Below are 19,061 nucleotides of genomic sequence, written 5' to 3'. Positions count from 1 at the left end.
AAAAGTCAAAATTCTGAAGGGTGAGTGGTTTATGTGCTTGTAAAGGTTGAAACATTGTCACCGTGTGTGTGTGTGTGTGTGAGAGAGAGAAAGTGCTACAGTTGCTACAGTATAATATGGCTGTAAGCCCCCCCCCCCCAAATATCTGCCCCAAGGCCCTTCACACAGTTGCTCCGCTTGTGGATAACATGCTGTAATTCAACGTGCAAAAGTCAAAAGGATGAATGGCTCCTGAATAGTAATACTGTTCAAGTACTATTAGTATTCAAGGGCTCAGGCTTACTTTGGCAGTTGTATAATTACAGCCTCACCTGATTGGTTAATTAAGTTGTTTTTTTTAACAAGGTAGCCGTTGCTTTTTACACCGTTTTTTTTTTTTGTTTTTTTTTTTTACACCGTTTTTTTTTACAGCCATGTCCTTAGTGAGAAATGGGGACGCGATAACAACAGCAGTTAAACACACTTTTTAAAATGAAAATGCCTCCACCCACTGTGACTTGAAATTATTATGAGATTATCTTCTTAGGTGTGATGAGTCGTGTGTATTTAAGGACAGAACTGAAGGGTGGCTGTAAGATAAAACACCATAACACACACACACACACACACACACACACACACACACACACACACACACACACACACACACACACACACAACCCTCCATGTTGCAGCCTGTGCAGCAGTTTCTTGCCCACTATGGGATACAGTGCCAGGTGCACAGAGCCAGGTCCATACCAGACAGCAGAGGCAGCGATGCCCGAGGATGTGCCAGCAGAGCACGGCTCTCCATCCATGCACCTCCAGTCCAAATGTATTCTCTCTGTTAGTTTAATAGTCTCTCGGAACTGCTACAACAAGCTTGCTGCTGGCTTGTTGTTAGCATTGGCTAAGTGTGGTGTCTAGCTATTGGTCCATTACAAAAAGAAAAATCGACATGAAATGAAATCAGAAAATACAAAATGTTCTACTTTCAAACAGGTCTAAGCAGAAGTTTTTACATCACTCTGGTCTTCACACACATTATACATTACAAGTAAAAAGTGAAGGATGATTGGACCAAATCTTGCCAGTAATCCTTTCTGGTTGTTCTTCTGGTTGTTGACTCAGAACATCATTAAATTGCATTGAATTCATAGAGGTGGTCATAGACAAAATAGTGCTGTCCTCCTCTCTGCCCCATGCATACAGAATTCTATAATGGAGATTTTATATATATTTTAAACTTTGAGGAATCTCCTCCGCCTAAATGGAGCGGCTGCCATAGATGCAGGAAACATGCAAATTTATGTTTTGTTCCCTAAAACTCTGCATCAGACCCAAATGAAAGGCATCAATCAACTCTATAAGAAAATACTATAAAACCAGCAGGGGCTTCAAATTCAGCTTTTAATTATCTTTAGGTTCATGAATGCTAGCACCAAATGACACCAGCAGTCACCTAAAATCTCTTTATGTTGTAAGGTAAAGACCCAACAAATAATACAGAGAATACCCCAACAATCAGATGGCCTCTGTGAGCAAGTACTTGGTGACAGTGGGAAGGAAAAACACTCTTATAACAGGAAGGAACCTCAAGGATGGGCAATCGCTGTGACCAGTTGTTGGTGAGGGGAGGGAGACGGGACAAAGGACACACTGTGGAAGAATATGTCCACTCTCTTCTACAACAATCCCTCCCTTTAATGTAAAATGATTCAAATGTAAAATCACTATGGAAGCAGACATTTAGTCTTGATGTTTGGATGCTGAAAGAAAAATCTGATTAACGAGAGAAAATTCATTCCCTCCGCCTCAGTTTTACCTGATTTGACGACAAACCTCTCTCTTCATCCCTTCATTCATTTTCTTCTGAAAAACGTTTTGCACACTAAACATGACGTTTGACCCGTGACAGTACAAAGACAAATTGATGCCACAATGTTTTGCATAACACGGACAATACACAGGAAAAAATTATTAAAAAACCAGGCACCCGCTGACCCTATTTGATGTGTTGGAGGTTCTTCAGGATTCTAAATAAGTTGCACGCATCAAATAAAGCAGATACCCAGGCTCATTTGCACACATTTCCATATGTGTCAACGTTTAAAAAGATCCCAGTACTTTGGGCCTAAATTTGAAGTTACAAAACCAAACAAATGCCTTCCAAAGCTGTGTTTAATTGGCAGTCCGCATTCTCATTTATCTCTATTCAGTCTGGCAGTGTCAGCTCAGTGATACAACTAATGCCCAGAGCAGGTGAGAAATCCATTTTCCCTGAACACTTTCCGTTCTGCTCTAGCTTGCTGCCGCACCGTACAAAAGCCATAACTTTGTGGCAAATCAGTGCTGCGATCGCAGGCACTGAAGGGTTAAAACCTGCATTTCAATCCTGCTCAAACTGAAATTAAATGAAGCTAAATGCATCATTATCCACAAGTATGCCAACAACCCTACACTCCAGACAGGAGATAAATGCTTCACTTGTTTTGTTTTTCTTTCCTCAGGTTCTCTTCTCACGCAGTTAAAGCTTTGTCTTGGCAGAACAGTCACCACGACACCCATAATCACTGAAGAACTCCCTCTTGGGCATTATTGCAATAATAACCCATCCCACAGTTTATTGTGCTGCAGATCACCTTTGTCTCATCACACTACAAGCTCACTCTGCACAAAAAAGAAAGAAAAAAACCCACACAACTGTAAGACGGCATTATTTACTGAGAGCGCCAGTCACAAAGGAGCTGTGAATCAGAGCTCGCTCATGCTGTGGGTTTGAATCCCAAGACGCTTTCTCACATGTCTGAAGATGCAGACTGGAGAAACACCGTATTCCCTTAGAACAGTGTGTGCACCCTCATTCAGATCCCTCATTTTTTTATATTTCTAAGATGCTTTCTGGCACCACGCTGAGAGCGCGCTTTTCTGGCTGTTAGGGTTTAAACAAATATTCAACAAATGGTTCATTTTAAATGTCTGAGCCAGACTTGCCGAGAGCCTGACTTGGGTTTGCAGTTAAACCCCCCCCCCAAAAAGCCAACAAATACACACACACACACACACTCCAAGAAAATTCACAGTCACAGATTACGTCTTTGGTTGCCTTTAGAGAACTTTATTTACATGTCCATATATAGCAAGGTTCAAGTTCATGATGCAGCTGTGAAACTACCTGTCTGTCTTTATGTGCCCTAACAAATACATTTAAAATAAAAAAAATTTAAAAAACACACTTAATGCAGAGTGAGTGTCAATGATGTCCCGATACTGGAGAGTACTTGTTTGAGTTTAGTCTTCCGTCTGATTTTGGTTTCTATCAAACATCTTCAGAACACGTTTGTCTTTGTTCTTTTGAAAGAAACAGGAGGAAAAAACCAGTAAAACAACAAAGACAATGTGAGTCTCAGGACACCTTAGAGGACCGAGCCTTGTTCTTGTCATGTATGCACTAGAGATGATACAATCGTGTTGCTGCTTAAACTTAACCAGGAGCAAAAGAAAATAGCTGGAACCTCACGCCACATCGTCTCGCCATCTGCCATGCATCTGCCGCCCCGAGGAGTGGCTTGGTGCTGTGGACAGAGCTGGACCGGACCGGGCCGAACGAGGCCAAGCTGACTCAGACTTGGACTTTGTACACAGCACAGAATATGGACCGGATTTTTCCATCAAGGGTTTTCTGAACCCTCCCCCACGTGTTCTCAGTCCCACACCTTTGTCTTTTGTTCCTCCACTCAATGCCATCCGACTGCTTGCGTAAAATTCAAAGGCTAAAAAAATATTTTTTTCCTAATTTCTTGTTCACTACAGAGGTTTCATTTTGTTTTTTTAAAAAAAGGGACAAAAAAAGGAAACAAAAACAAAAAAGTTCTTTGGAGGAATCCCACAGTTGCGCAGCTATAGACTAACCAGCATTCTTAGAGCATTAAAATCAGTTTTTTTCTTTTTTCCAGAGATGTGACTTTGCCTCTTTTTGCTTCGCTTTCTTTTCTTTCACAAACATAACCAAAACGACAAAAGTACAAGTTGAGTGTCTCTTGCTTTCCATGCCACCAACGCTCTGTACAGTCAATGCTGCAGGAGGGAGCCTTGGCCCCGCCCCCTGATTATTAGTTTGCTTTTTTGGAGCCAATCGGAGTTCAGTACATAACTTCGTAGACTGTGGCTTTCTTGTCCCCGGAGCCAGTGACGATGAACTGGTCGTCGGGTGAAATGTCGCAGCTGAGAACCGACGAAGACTCCTTAGACTAAGCAAAAAGACAGAGACGACATCATCAGTGAATCAAAATGCAGAAATTCACAGCTGTTATTTAAAGGTACTTTTGTGTCCCCAAATTACCCTCTGATATTTGAAGAAGATGAGCAGGGAAATGAAAAAGCTTGTATTATTTTTAAAGCTTTGACAGCTCAATTGTTTCCAGACCAGAGATCAAAATTTCTCATCAGATCAGGCTGCGTGTCTTGCATTAAACTCTGGGGTTTTACCTGAAATATGCTGGATCCATAAGGTGTCCTCCATGCATTCAGGAGGTTATCTTTGCCTGTGCTCACGAACCATTTACCTACAGGAAAAAACACACACGGCCATCAGCAGATAAAGCCTCAGGGGAGGAGAGATATGGAGAAGTCTGAGAGGCTGCGAAGCAAAAGCAGAGAGAAGAGGCGAAAGGGAAAGGACAGCTTCTGTGTTCTAATGAGAGAAGCAAAAGATTTGTTCTGCTTCCCTCTGATTAGATACCCTCAGGTAGTGTGATGTAACCAATCCATCAATCTAATCGGTGTGTACGTGTCGTCTGTGTGTGTGTGTACGTGTCGTCTGTGTGTGTGTGTACGTGTCGTCTGTGTGTGTGTGTGTACGTGTCGTCTGTGTGTGTGTGTGTGTGTGTGTGTGTGTGTGTGTGCGTGCGTGCGTACCACAGTAGGCGAACTTGAGGGAGAGAACGCAGCTTTCGTGAAGGTGCAGCTGGTACTTGTCAGGTTTTGAGACATGCAGAACTTCCACGTTACTGCTCTCCATTCCCACAGCCAGCCACTCGCCTGTCGGACAGTAGCCCAGAGAGAAGATCTGGAGACAAAGAGGGAGGAAATGCGATGATGACAGATGTAAAGTGTTATTGGTAATGAGGTTTATGTGTATTAGACTTGTGTGTGTGCACCTGTGATGTGAAGTCATGCTGCTGCAGCTGGCGTCCCTCTCGGAGGTCCCAGCAGCGGACTGTGTTGTCCAGCCCTCCCGTCCACAGCTTGGTGCCGTCGTTGGAGATATCGATGCAGCTCGCTCCGTCCGTGTGGCCCTGGAACTGCCTGCAGGATAGACACAAGGTAGTCAACACAGCTAGACTAAACTACAACCAGAGAGACGTTCCTTAAGGTACACAGCCCTGACTGCATTTCATTTAAGTACATTTAATATTTAATCTTTACAATTTGTTGAAGTGAGCAATTTTTTTCTGCATTACTCGTCTATTTGTGGTATGAAATGCTGAGAGAATTCAAGGCTACAGAGATTTTATTAATGTTTACTTAGCAAAATTAAGTTGCATTTAGCATCAAAAGCACAAATTTATAGTGTTTGTGTTACTTTTAAACATCTGAAACTTCCATAAGTGCAGACAAGTGTCTACACAGGTAAATCTGAAGATTGTATTTAAATAAAAACTGTCAAAAGCAGAATGCTGCACACGTGAATGTGGAAAACCACCAGTAAAACCCATTTAAAGACAGATAGGAAGGAAGACTGTAAGTCGTCACTCTGGCTAGAAGATAAATGCACAGCCTGAGCTCCAAACTTACAAAAAAGTCATTGCTTTGGTGCCCCAAGTGCAGTTTTTCCTGGCGCTATGTCTATTTCATGACTGACAGCGCAGATTGTAAAATTACACCAATTCCTTATACTACTCTCCCTCTCTTCTCAACATCCCACTCGATACCTTTTCCATCAGTCTCTCGTCTCCCAACCTGAAAATAATCTGGCTATTTCCCACTCCCATCTGCTCTCCTCATCTGACTGCAGGAAACCGGTGAAGACGATGAATCAGCCACTTCCTCCTCCTCTTACCTAACCAGCGTCTGGTTGTGAAGGTCCCAGACGACGATGTTGCCGTCGCTGCAGCAGGAAAAGCAGACCTTGTTGTCGGGCGAGATGGCCAAGGCGTAGCAAGCGGGAGCGGACGACGTCAGCTCCGCCTTGATGCGAGGAGTAGGAGTGGCCAGATCCCAGATTGATAGCGTGCTGGCCTCTCCTCCGACAATCAAGGTTCGACCGTCAGAGAGCAGCTTGCAGGATCGGATGTAGTTATCCCTGTTCTGATTGAGCATCATAAAATGATAAATGCATCACTATAAAATCATACCGACAGATATATTCTGGGTAGTTCAACAATGTGATATAAATTAAAGCATGTGGTTACAGAAAAGTATAAAGATGCTGCAGGATTGATCTTGAAAAGGTGATTCATCATTCAAAGTGTGAAAAGCAAGCACATCAATTTCAGCAGTAAAATAACATTACTAGACACGAGATGGGCAGCAAGCTTTAAAACCGATCTGCACAGCATCCATCTATCTGTCCTCCTTTATTTCTCACCAGACAGTCCAGCTGGGCCATGGGGCTCTTGCTTCCTGGTTGGCTGATGTCCCACACCTTGACGCAGCCCTTCCCTCCGGTGTACACGTGACGCGTCGAGGTGCTGATGGTGACGGCGCACACCACCTCCCCGTGGCTCAGGGTGTGGATCTGACGGGCGTGACGAGGAATGCCCGGTCCGAGCAGGGCGTCGGGGGGAAAGGGCACGGGCTGCATCTGGCCGTCAGCGCTCACATGGAAGGAGTAGGCGCTGAGGGAAGAGAAAGAGATGGATAACAGATTCAGTGCTGCAGTAACCATACGTCAGGACAAGTTACTGTGACGGGCACCGTTCTATGTATGCAGTTTAAAAAAGCACACATGAAGCTCTTGTACTTTGGTCATATCTCTGTGTTTAAATTAAAACATCACAGAACACTCTGGCTATTCATCTGCTAAAGTAAGAAATATTACAAGAAATTGAAACGAGGCACACTGCTAACACTTTTAAAGACATTTCTCAAATGCTTTAAGGATGAACTCACTCACAAGCTCTTAATGCATGAACGCCACCTTTCTAATTTAAAATAAAATGCCTTGGTACATTTTGGCCTAACGAAGGTTTAAAATCTCAAAAGGCTTCAAAATCTCTAATTGTTCATCTTTTGTTTTCTTAAAGCTCTGTAACTGAACTCTGAGGACAAACTGAGCTTCCTAGTGCCGTTAATAGTGAACAGGAGAAGATCTGCATGATAGCAACCAAGGAAGAGGAAACTCACGGTTTCCCGGAGGCAGCAGACTGCAAGCTGGCAGGCAGCCCAGGGACCCTCATGTGTGGGTGTGGAGACTCATAGCCCACCTGGAAGAGTCAGAGATAAGTCAACATAGGGAAGAAAATAACACTGAAGACTATGAAGTAAAATAGATGGTTCATGGTAGAGGACAGAAGAGATCACAGTTAATTTGTTAAAATTGGTCAAACAGAGGCAGCGTAAATCTGAAAGATCAAAATAAAACGAGATGACATATATGATTTCTGAAGAGCAGAGCCTGTAGATTTTAAAAATGACAAAGCAGCTGCTCTCTTCTTTTCCATAAATATCCCTCTTTCTGCCCTCTGACTGGTTTATATGCTGAGGTATGACATATGACAGTGACACTGCAAAGACAAATTATGTGCAGAGCGTCGAGCTCACCACAGGGGACCGTCCATAGCCTGCGGCAGCTGCTGCCGCCGCCGCTGCAGCTCCATTCATTTGGGGGGAGACCAAGTGGAGACCAGCGCCATAGCCCGCAGCCCCGGGCAGGTCCCCATTCACCCCTGGAGGGGGTAGGCCAAAAGCCCCCGGTGGGTACGCTCCCTGCACCGCCAGGGGGTTTCTCAGACCGAGAGCTGAAGGGAAAAGAAGGGGCAGAAAAGATGATTTGTTTTGGATTAGTCAGGTGGCAAAATTACTGAATGAGACCTGAGCTTCATATTTAATTTTGATTTTTTTCACATAGCTTGGAATAACATACACATGTTATTAAGGTGACTCCCTCTGCAGAGTCTTTTAAAGCAAGCGACAGCTGTGACTGACAGGCTGTGAATAAGCTGCAACAAAAGGCTGGATGATATCAGCACTAGACCACTACTGACCCCTGCTGGCCAGCTTACCATCCTGCAGGGGGACGCAATGTACGTCTCTGTGCGCTCAAATTAGCATCCTCTACATCCCTCCATCTGCACGTGTAGGTGCACCTACGACGGCGCATGCATGCATACATAATAGTGTAGATGTGTGTGCGGACAGAAAACGGAGCAGAGGCTAACAGGTGACGTGAGAAAAGAGAAAAGAGATGATACACTGGAATAGATGGAGGCTCATTATGAAGCAGCTCACAGTCACAGTCCATCACCTCCCCTAATCTTTCCATTTAAAAAGTGAGGCACACAGAATATTTTTGCCCACAGCTGCTTATTAAGTCCAGATGGTGGTGGGTGGTGGGGAGCTGGCTGACACCCATACCAACTACTGCAGCCCGATGTTGCTAGAAACATTTCGTGTAACAAAGCCAATGTAACAGAGCTAAACGCTCGGCTCTGCAGATACAGATTCATATGTTTAATGGATCCTCTGAGCAGCATGTACGCACACTCCAAGAGGATTAGGAAATAGTACAACAAGAACTGCTCGTCCGCGGTGTCCTCGGCTGTCCGCCTCACACTTTATCTACAGTCTCCCTGAAGTCCAGTGAAGGGTTTTAGCAATAAAGCACAGGCTATGCGCCCTTTAGGGGAATTAAAGAAAGCTAAGGACGTTCTCACCGAGGGGGTCGACGCCAGGCTTGCCGGGGACAGGTCTGAACTGTGGGGGTCCGCTTGGTCCTGGGGTATTGGACTCCTGAGACATCGGGGTCCCTGGCTTCATACCTGGAGTGCTGGATTTCTCTCTCTTTTGGGGGAGAGTGGAACAGGAAAAAGAATGTTTTCAATCTGGGAGGACTTAGTAATAAAGGACAGAAGGAAAGAGACAGTGAGGAAGAAGGATGGGAAATAAAACACAAGATGACATTAAGAAAGACCAAGAGTGGACGGGACCATTGTGGGATGGGAGCATCCAACAAAATAACGTAGAGACAAACTATCAACCATGAAGAGAAAAGCTGAATAAAATGCACCCTACAGTAAATTAATATATTAATGGGGTTTCTTGCTTCACCTTGTCTCCATTTGAGATAAAACATTGTGTCTGTCTACCTGTGGGGGCTCTTTGCCACGGGACGGGGAGGTGGCACTGCTGGATGAGGCCAGGGAGGTGGGACTGGCCTGCGGGGGACCCTCTTTACGGGACGGGGGCATTTTGTCCAAACCATTTTCCCGGGATGAGTAGGACTGCACACTGCGGGGCGACGATGGATCCTGAGTTTGAAAACACAGAAGTTAGAAGTCATATCTTTCCCGACTTCAAACAGACACATTTCTATGTTTTCCAAAAAAGCCCGGAAACAAAATAACGAAACCAATTTCTCTCGCTGTAATTCTTCTGCCAGTTCATAAGGTGAAAAATGTTTGGCTGACATGCTTTCCAGTGTAAATGACGTCCTCATCCTTTGCCCCATTGAGTAGGTAAAGTCAAATCGGTAAAGACGCGTCTTTTGCATTCACACCTTGCGAAACAAAGAATTTATTTTGGGCTTTTGAAGATAAAAGACGACCCGCGGGTTGAACAATCGCTGTGAAATCTTTGGTCATCGCTTCAATGGAGGTCCTACACCGACCGATCGGAGCCTGCCATTGTAATGGCCTCGTAACCCAATTAAGCCTCACTGCTAGATATTTGAAGCGACTCATAAAACAACTGTGGCAGCAGAAGTCTTGTAAGATGTGTAAGATATATGACCCAACATGATAGATGCACAGATTTTATCTGTGTTATTTTTAGTGGAAACTAATTGCTTACATAAACTTGGAAGATCTACTTCTGCTGCTATTGTTTGTTTAATTCATTTTAAACTAACACAACATTTTTAAAAGCCGATATAAGCTCATCGCCTTGCTTTGATGCTTATTCTTTTATTTGCATAATTTTAAGATAAAGAATAAATGTGCTGACTGTTTTTTTTTGTTAATCTTTGCTGTAAATAAATTATTTTATTCCACTTTTTCATAACTTGAAGAAAAAAAACCCACCTCTAATCAAGAGGCTTTTTAAAATGAGGACAGCTTGAACCACAGTGGCGTTTGTGTACCTATGTATTTTATAGCTCTGTGCTGCTAAATGAGGACAGGTGGAGGTGAAGGAGGGTGGAGAGGGATTAGTATAATTACTATTCACGTGTTCCTGCTGGGTATGTTTACATGATGTATGCAGATGAAAGCGGTCAAGTGAGGCAAACAGAGGCCAGCGGCCGCCTACTAACCTCATCTACTACCAAATTATCATCACTCTTATCCGCATCGCTGCCCTGAAAGAGAAAGAAGGTGAGATGAGACACTCCCGCTCTGCGGTCTGATGTATGCAGATTACATGTAGAAATATACAACACACAAAGTCACACGCAAACAAGTTTCTCTGTGTGTAGTTTATTGCATTTGGAAAATTTTTGATTAATACCCGGTGAAGGTGAAGTTCAGTAAACGTGGACAATAAACGATAGAAATGTAATTAATTAGAGATTCTTAACTCGGACATGTGAAATCCTCTCAGAAACAGGCTTGTGTTTTTATTTTAGGTCTTGAACACGTTGATAATTCTGAACTTCGGGATAAGAGGAGGCATTTATCTCTCACTAAAACAAATCCTCTCAAGGTCTGATATATCTGATCTCTCACAATTACTCCAGCAGCAAAGTAAGCACAGCAGAAAGTGAAACTATTTCAATTACTTTGGAAGAAAGAGCAGCTTTTAAAAGTCTGCTGGCCTCTCGCTACGCAGACACCACCAGTCTTATCTGACGAGGCAGAGTTGGATGGAACTTTCTTACAGTTGCTCAAACATTTAAGAGCGCTATGAAAACGTCCTCACATAGTCTGTCATGAACTCCTTCTCATCAGCTTTCCTCTTCTTGCCGTTGCTGAGGTAGTCTGCTGGGCGACCCTTATCCCCATTGGACAGAGAGCTCTGCGGAGAGGAGGGAGAGAGGGCAGAGAGGATGGAATTGAGACAGAGAGGCAGGGAGCGAGGGGGAGGTGTGTGCGGGGAGGTGCAAAGAAGAGGAGGAGATGAAGGTAAGAAGGACAGAGCAGTGGAGAAATATTCGTGAGGGCGCGAAGGAAGAGGGTGATAATGAGGTGAGAGGGACTGCATAAATCATGTCAGGCTCATAAGCTGCAGAGATGAATGTGAAAGAATATCAGGCTGCATCGATTGGCCGGCTCAGTGAGGAGAAGAAAGAATCTTTCAAGTTTTCTTGAAGGCAGCAGAAAAGAGTGCCGAGTGGTCAAAGCATGATTTGGCACTGATACCATTTTTTTTTTTTAACCCAGCCAGATAAATATTTTATAGCGCTGGCATAAAAATTGTTATCATAGTGGTTCCTCTATAGCTGACAGTAACTCTGCGCTAAAAGCTACGTTACTGTTGTTAAATGAGAACGAGAAGAGCTGTAAAAACATGTCGCCTTTGTGCTCACATGCAAGAAGGAAATGTTTACTTATGCCGACATACTGGAAAATGTGTCTGCAGGCAAATAATGCGCAACAGTAAAAGAAATTGTAAATAAAGAAAAAAACATCCATTATAACATCAACAAATAATATATAAGCGACTGCGTAGTAAATTGTACTCACTGGTCCTGCTTCACGATCTGTTCATTCCATGCAGAAGCACATCCAGTCAGAGGACAGCAGGACGGACAGACACACACATAAAGATACACAAACGTCAGACTACATGCCATCACTATACATCACGCTGCAGCTGATGACTCAGTGGGAAAATATCCCTGAGGGGTGTTGCGATCAGCAGCGCTCCGGTGCCCTGCCAAAATTCCAAAGCAAAAGGCGATCATTGGAGCTCATAGAGCGCATTCTGATGTTTGCTCTGCTGCTAACCCAGCGAGGTGTAATCCAGCTCGTCTCTCGGGCACGAACTCATCTGGACTTTCACGTGTTTTCCTTTGAACAAATTGAAACAAGAAGTGCGCTGCCGCTGTACCTCGGTGATGCTCGGCAGCGGCGGCGGCGGCGGCGGCGGCGGCGGCTGCCTCGAGGTGAGCTCTCTCATCCTTGGCAGCGAGCTGGGCACCCAAAGCGCCAGACAAGGCCAGGAGGCCGGACCCGCTGCTGAGGGCCAGGCTGGGGTGGGGCAGTCCTGATGGGTGTGGGCCCACTGGCAAACCCTGGGCGTGCTGGGAAAGGTGCTGAGCTTGAAGCTGCTGCTATAACGAGAAATACAAAGAAACAGAAAAAGAGGAGACAGAAATATCTGGGTGACTTACAAGCGCAAGCTTACTTCACAGGAATTGATCGAGAGGAAGAGAAGAGGAAGGAAAAGAAGGGAACTAATTGCTGCGATGTGCACGAGAGGAGGCATGTTAAGGTCGAGGGAGTGGCTCTTTAATATGGGAAGCTTTGCAGTCGAATTGAAAGGGATGGGAAGTAATTTTAAAGCAAGGCCAAATTTTCCATGAATTTAATTTGCATCCAAACAAACTACCTGGGACATCATTTAAATTTATGACTTTTGGGCCTTTTTTAGGTGGTTGTCAGACACCATAAATAGTCAAAAATAGTCTTTTTTTACAAAACAAAAATAAAAAATCAACATATTTTAGAGCTGGCCAATGAATATTCTTACTAAAAGGAAAAGAACAGAAAGAAAAATAAAAATGCTGGAGTATAAGGTACACACGCTATGAGGCAGAGGGGGGAGCCCACGTACCCCTATCGAAGCATTTAGCTCCCCCATGGTCACCTGTTTGGCGCGTTCCATGGCCTGGACCACCTGTTGTTGGTGCTGTGGAACAAATCAAGGTGTCAGTAAGGGCAGGTAGATGGACATTTAGTCTGTTTTTCCCCCAACAGTGAACTCATAACAAGTATAATTTATAGCATTTGTTGTTTGATTTTAGTGGCTGAAGAAAATGAATGTGCTCTGTCCATCTGCAGCTCTGTGTGTGACAGTGATGAATGTGTATGTATGTGCACACCTCCTGTGTGCGTCGATCTCACGCAGGAGAGAAAAGAAAGAGGACTGAATGTGACACATCGTGTGTGTGTGTGTGTGTGTCCCACCTCCTGTGACAGGAAGGGGATGAGCTGAGCACAGATCACGTTCAACCGCTTGGCAATCTCCGTCTAAAAGAGAAAAAAAGGTACTGTCACTTTGATGAATAAACACACACACAAACACTCGCACAGCCAAGATTCAGCATGAACACAAAGAACACGCACACCCTCGTGAAGGTTACACACACAGGCGCACGCACACAGTGTGGCTGTGGCCTGTTTCTCCCAGGGCCAGTGTGGTAAATATTTCAGCTGCTTACATCTGGTCCATGCAAATGGAAACTCTGCCAGAGAGTTTGGCTAAAATATTCATGGACAGCATCTGCTGTGGCCACAGCCAGCCCACACATCGTGTGTGTCTCTGTGGATACACGCCCAACTCACCATCTTGTGTGTGTGCATGTGTTCCTGGTGTGTCCTTGCATGTCTGTTTGTCTGTGTGTGTGTTTGCATTTTGCATGCTTGAGTGTGTGTGTGTGTGTTTCCTGCTGGGGGTCAGTGATTCTTGCTGTGGGTGTGTGTCTGTCTCGATCTGCTCTACTACACAGCCAACAGCAAACTCTTCCTCCACGCCCCCCCACCCCCACCCCCACTCACCGCCATTTCTCTTTCCCTTTTTCCTTCCATCCCACTCCATTTATCGCTCTTTCCATCCATCTATTCCTCGTTTCATTCCTCCCTCCCTAATATTAGCACAGTAATCAGTGTTACAAGCTCCGCCATGTAACGTCTAACGCACACACGCGTGTGCACGCACGCACGCACGCAAAAGCATGTTTAGCGGCAGGCCCAACAAGGCCGTTAGGGCCAGTAATGATATGCATGCAGAGATCATGACAACATCATTATGGCCACAGGCTGTTTATCTTGTTGACAGCTAGACCCTGTTCTGTGTGGATGTGTGCTCGCATGTGTGAGAATCCATGTGAGTGTGTTTGTGTGCATAGCCACACTCACCCCACCCCATTCTCTCTCTTAAGTGATTTATTGATGCTGGACTGAACTTCCACCCTTCCTTTTTCTTGCTCTTCCTCTCTCATGCTCTTTCTCTCATTCCTCTTGCTTGCCCACCTCTCTCCCTCCCTCTACTCTCCATTTGTCAGCCAGCCAGAGTGCCCCCCTCTACTCCTGCCCTTCTCCCCTCCATCCTCTGAATCCATCACCCCCCACCCCAAGGGAGACACAATGATTTCTTGTTAGAGAGCTCCAACTACTAAATGACATCTTCAGGAGGGAGGGAGAGAGAGAAGGAGCGAACACGAGCAATCGAGAGAAAGAGGATAAAGAGGGGAGGACAAAATGAGAGAGGGGAAATGAAAAGAGGAGGCAGAGGAAGGAGAGGAGGAGGAGGAGGAGGAGGAGGAAAAGGGCAGATTGGGTTGAGGAAATGACAGCCAATGAACGAAGGATGTAGGAGGGAGAAGAGAAATAGAAAGAAGAACAGAAGGAAGGCGGAGGAGGAAAATCGAGATTGGGAAGTGGTGGTGGTGTCGTGTGCATGTGTGTGTGTATGTGAGGTGGGAGTGGGGTGGGGGACAGCAGCATGTCAAAAGCAAAGCGATTGAGATGGCGAAATGAACGAAGAGAAGGAAAGAGAGCAGACAGCAGGAAGGCAGTGACCTGATTTAAAGTGAAATTCAGCATGGACTGTATGTCTAGAAGGAGACAGAGGTGGAGACAGGGTGCACGGAAAATAGGGAGATAAAGAGAAAGAGAAATCAATCAAAAGGAAGAGCGACAGAGATGGTGAAGAAATGGAGATTAAGCGCGGGGAGCATTAAAAAGATACAGTAAGACATAAATTGAAGGGAAAAGATAAAAAAAAGGAAGATGGGATGGAGAAGTAGGGCGACAGTGAGAGAATTGAAAGGACAGAGGGAGGGAATAACAGACGGGGATTTATGATGGGCAAGAGGGAAGGGCAGAGTATTCTCATCTGTCTGTGGTGGAGAAATGAATTCTGTTTGTGGATCCTATTAACACCTCCACAGCATAACACCGCTCTACAAGTCCGTCACAGAGAGGATTGACATAACAGCAGCAGAGACGGGAGATTTTCCTTAAAAAATAATTCTCACAGTTTTCGAGCTGATTGAGGGCAAAGGAAGGCAGAAGTGATAATACAAGAGAAAGATGCAAAGCTTCGAGATGGGGGTGGGGGTGCAGAAAGAGAGAGAATCCTGACTCACCTGTTTGTGCATTTCAATGTTAAGGCCGTAGGACATTTCGTAATACTGAAACAAAGGAGAATATCGGTTAATAGACATGAACGTACATAGAGAATAAGAGACTGTGAAACACAGCGGTAACACAGGATGTACAATGAAATCATCTCCCATGGATACACTGTAGGAAACAAGTCATCTGCTGAAAGATAAAACACGGACATTAACATAAAATAAACCCAGTTTATATTTTTCGGCAACTCTCATTAAACCAATAAGGCTGTGATAAAACAGCCCAACAAATACACTGCTGCAAACTAGGCTGCTAAGTCAAAAGTATTGAAAGTCTTGGCATTTTCACAGGATCAATAGACTTTAAGCCTAATTCAATAACATATAAAAAGTATATTTCTGTCTCACCTGAAAAACACAAATATTCTCTAGACAAGGAGTGTATACCCAAGAAGAATACCTATTTTTATTTTCTTACACAAAAGAATTGAGACAAATCAACTCTCCCGGACCACTCCCAACCTTTTCCTTTGCTCCCAGTTTCCCGACGTTAGGCCAAGCATGAGCACTCTGAAGTGCCCGCATGTCCCTAAAAGCTCATCGCTGCTAATTTCACCTTGAATCTGCTGAAAGTCAATGGCAATAAAATGACCCTGAGGCGTGTTTCGGAAGCCAGAAACCCAAAGCGGGGGAGGGAAATTGTCACCGGGCAGAGGAAGGTGGCAGACGATTGCAATAATCATGTCTAATATGAGCTATTTGACCCTGGCTTTTACCCGAAAGTACAAGGAGCTGCAAGGAATGCACGAGGTGTTGAATGCCAGAGAGAGAGAGAGAGAGAGAGAGACAGGTAAGGATCTCTCTCTTTCACTCAGTCCCCCCTCTTCTCTTTCAGAGATGGACCGAAAGGGAGAACATTTTAAAGTCAGATGCCTTGAAAAGTGGCAGGCTGACATTTGCTTTTCAGCGTGGCTGGTTGTGGAGAGATGAGATTGGCAGTTGGACAGCCAGAACAGGCTGGCAGGATGGGAGTGGAGATGGCAGGGGTCCTCTCTCTCCAGACATCTTTCCTGGCAGTTAGCGCACATGTGTGTGTTTGTGTGTGTGTCTGTGCAGGTGTATGTGTTTTTTAGCACAAGTCTCAAAGTGTGTAGGCGTGTGCATCTATGTGCTTTGTGTGCATGCTTTGCTGTGAGTGTGTGTTTTCAAGGCGCGTGTGCACGTTCCCCTGTGTGTGTGTGTGTGTGTGTGTGTGTGTGTTTGCCTGTAAGCCTCCATAAAAGACGCCTTTCCTGGCAGCTGGCAGCTCTGCTTGGCAATTGCTTTGCCAAGTTTCGTCTGTTGCTAAGCAACATCCAAACTCCCCCAAATCATCAGCCAGCAAAGAGACCTGGCCTGTGCTTGATGCCAGCTACCCCCTCCTCCCCATTGCTAAAACTTCAATCCCCCTCCCTGCTTCAAGCCCCCCGCTCTGTGCCAAGATTGCCACATAGCTCTTTTTTGGCACAGCGGGTTCTGGGCAGCCTACACTCTGTAAGCTGTGGTTGTTTATGGCTCTGATCACAGGTAAATCAAGGCTGGAGGTTTGCAGACTAAAAAAACAGCAAAAAAAGAGAAGAAGACAAAGAGTTTTGGCCTTCCCTTTATCTGGAAAAAGATCTGCTGATCATGTATCCTTCACAATCAGTCGTACCTCTAAGTAGCACGGAGGTAGAGGGACCACTTTTACGCTTTGTTACTCTTGTTGTCATGCCCAGATTTACAGATATTTTCTGCTATTCAAATCACAGCCTTGCATCAGCTTCTATAACTTTCTCTCATTTTTGTGATGAGATGCAAATGTTTCAGACTTGGTGGAATATCTGCAATGACTGGGCACATTACGCAGCAGCACCAGAACAGACAGACCAGAAGTGATCAATCAGAGCTGTGCTGGTGAGACGTCTAACGCTCTGAGTAACGCCAGTTTTGGCGATCATTTTCAGCTCCAATCAATGAACGAAAAAGATCCCAACAGAGTCGAAATAAACCACCTTAAATTCACATTCAAGACAATTTTAAGACATTCATCACTTCTGCCAATCTGTTTCCTCCTTCGAGGAATATAAAGTATTTCTAATAAAGAGTTTTCTTATTGGAGAAAATAAACCACATTTTTATTTTTCTCTAAACACAAACGTACCAGTACTTTCCCATCGAAAAAAAAAAACTGTTAAAATTTGGGTTTATTTTGTAGTTCGCTAATATGTGTTTGTGTGTGCATGTGTGGTCTTGTGTGTGGTTTTTGCTGGGTGTTGTTTGGCAGCTGTTAGCAGATGAAAGGGATTCAGGGGACTTGGCTCTGCACTTGTTGTGAGTAAATGTGGAAAGATGTGTGTGTGTGTGTGTCTCACCATAACATAGTGTCTCTGGATTTCAGTCTTCTCTGTAGCCAGTTTCTCACACTCCAGTTTCAAACTGCAACACAGAGAAGAATGGAAACAATATAGGCTGGCCATTTTGATTTGTATCACACGCCAAAATAAAAAATACACAGTGTAATTAGCAACATGACAACAAATTATTCCCTACTCATTCTCTTCCCCCTACCCCTCCTGTTTCCATCATTCACTGGGGAGGAGGGAGCAGGGTGACCGGGGTGCTGACAGCCCATTATCACCTCAGAGCAGAGCAGAAATAGACAAAGTCACGCTCGGGGCCTGAAATTCAGCCAAGACTGCAGGCAGGAAGGCACATCCGAGGTGTCTCTCCCTCGTTCTCTTTTTCAGTCTATCCATGTGTCATCCATTCATCCTCATTTTGTTGCTTTCCCATTTGCCAGCCAGCCTGTTTGTCTTTGGATCTGACCGTCCCCTGCTTCAATTTGAACTGCAAACTTTGCCAAGTTTGACTGAAGTTGAAGTTTCTGTTTCAAGTGGGTCAAGTGTGGCAGTTCTGTTTCACTTGTCTGTGCGTGTGTTCGGGACGTGACCTGTGTCTGTCTGTGAGCGTCTCGGGATGCTGCTTACTCCGAGGCCTGGCGTGGAGTCTAATGCAATCAAACACAAAAATGTATCTGAGGTGATAGCAGCCAAACACAGCTCCCATGTGTCCTATATTTCTGTCTGTCCTCTTCGTCTGCTCATCTCTCCTCACACCCAAACTGGTCCCCGATGTCTCCTAAATTTGGATGATGTCAGTTGCTAGACTTGCACACACACACACACACACACACACACACACACACACACACACACACACACAATTTCTAAATGCGCTCAGGTCCGAGCAAACAAACACCTTTCTTGTTACCTCTGCAGCGCTCTCTTCATCTCCCGCACACAGAAATACACTGACCTCAACCCCCCACCCCCAACACCCACACCCTCCCTCCAAACAGACCTAGTACATTTTGGGCCTGAGGCAGTTTACGCCAACTTGTTTGCGGGCAGCAGATAGATTGATTGGGGGGGGGTTGCGGTGAGGTGGGACATTAAAGGTGGGTGCTGCGGGAAAGAGTGTGCGGAGGTGGTGTCGGTGGTGATGTGGGGGTCGTTTGGCGGAGGAAAATTAGAATATGATTAATACCGCAACATTACCCCCAGCCGCAACAGGTAATAACAGCCCCATCCGCTCCCTTTCTCCA

The 19,061-nt window shown here is 45.0% G+C and overlaps 1 protein-coding gene across 5 annotated transcripts in view; it reads right to left on the bottom strand.

Annotated features, from left to right (window-relative positions):
* Positions 1-3,045: 3,045 nt before the first annotated feature.
* tle2a (TLE family member 2, transcriptional corepressor a) overlaps positions 3,046-19,061 on the bottom strand; it is a 34,905-nt gene continuing 18,889 nt past the window's right edge. The window contains exons 3-20 of one of the 5 annotated variants that reach the window (XM_086282449.1): positions 17,830-17,893; positions 15,449-15,493; positions 13,266-13,328; positions 12,883-12,987; positions 12,187-12,409; positions 11,820-11,836; positions 11,056-11,151; positions 10,451-10,495; positions 9,288-9,449; positions 8,856-8,982; positions 7,744-7,940; positions 7,327-7,406; positions 6,569-6,818; positions 6,041-6,288; positions 5,139-5,286; positions 4,897-5,047; positions 4,468-4,544; positions 3,046-4,229 (exon numbers count right to left, since the gene is read on the bottom strand). In XM_086282449.1, coding sequence (XP_086138575.1) covers positions 4,122-4,229; positions 4,468-4,544; positions 4,897-5,047; positions 5,139-5,286; positions 6,041-6,288; positions 6,569-6,818; positions 7,327-7,406; positions 7,744-7,940; positions 8,856-8,982; positions 9,288-9,449; positions 10,451-10,495; positions 11,056-11,151; positions 11,820-11,836; positions 12,187-12,409; positions 12,883-12,987; positions 13,266-13,328; positions 15,449-15,493; positions 17,830-17,893 — 2,206 coding nt within the window. In that variant the 3' untranslated portion in view covers positions 3,046-4,121. The remainder of the gene's footprint in view (positions 4,230-4,467; positions 4,545-4,896; positions 5,048-5,138; positions 5,287-6,040; positions 6,289-6,568; positions 6,819-7,326; positions 7,407-7,743; positions 7,941-8,855; positions 8,983-9,287; positions 9,450-10,450; positions 10,496-11,055; positions 11,152-11,819; positions 11,837-12,186; positions 12,410-12,882; positions 12,988-13,265; positions 13,329-15,448; positions 15,494-17,829; positions 17,894-19,061) is intronic. The other 4 variants (XM_086282450.1, XM_086282451.1, XM_086282453.1 and 1 more) reach the window with 4 other exon arrangements.

The sequence above is a fragment of the Aulonocara sp. 'chitande type north' Nkhata Bay genome, linkage group LG23 (assembly GCF_057382095.1).
Source record: "Aulonocara sp. 'chitande type north' Nkhata Bay isolate Kocher_YH1m ecotype deep benthic linkage group LG23, A_spYH_male_GT1.1, whole genome shotgun sequence".
Classification (NCBI taxonomy): Eukaryota; Metazoa; Chordata; class Actinopteri; order Cichliformes; family Cichlidae; genus Aulonocara; species Aulonocara sp. 'chitande type north' Nkhata Bay.
Note: the sequence above shows the minus strand (reverse complement) of the source record. Positions and strands in the feature narration are given on the sequence as shown.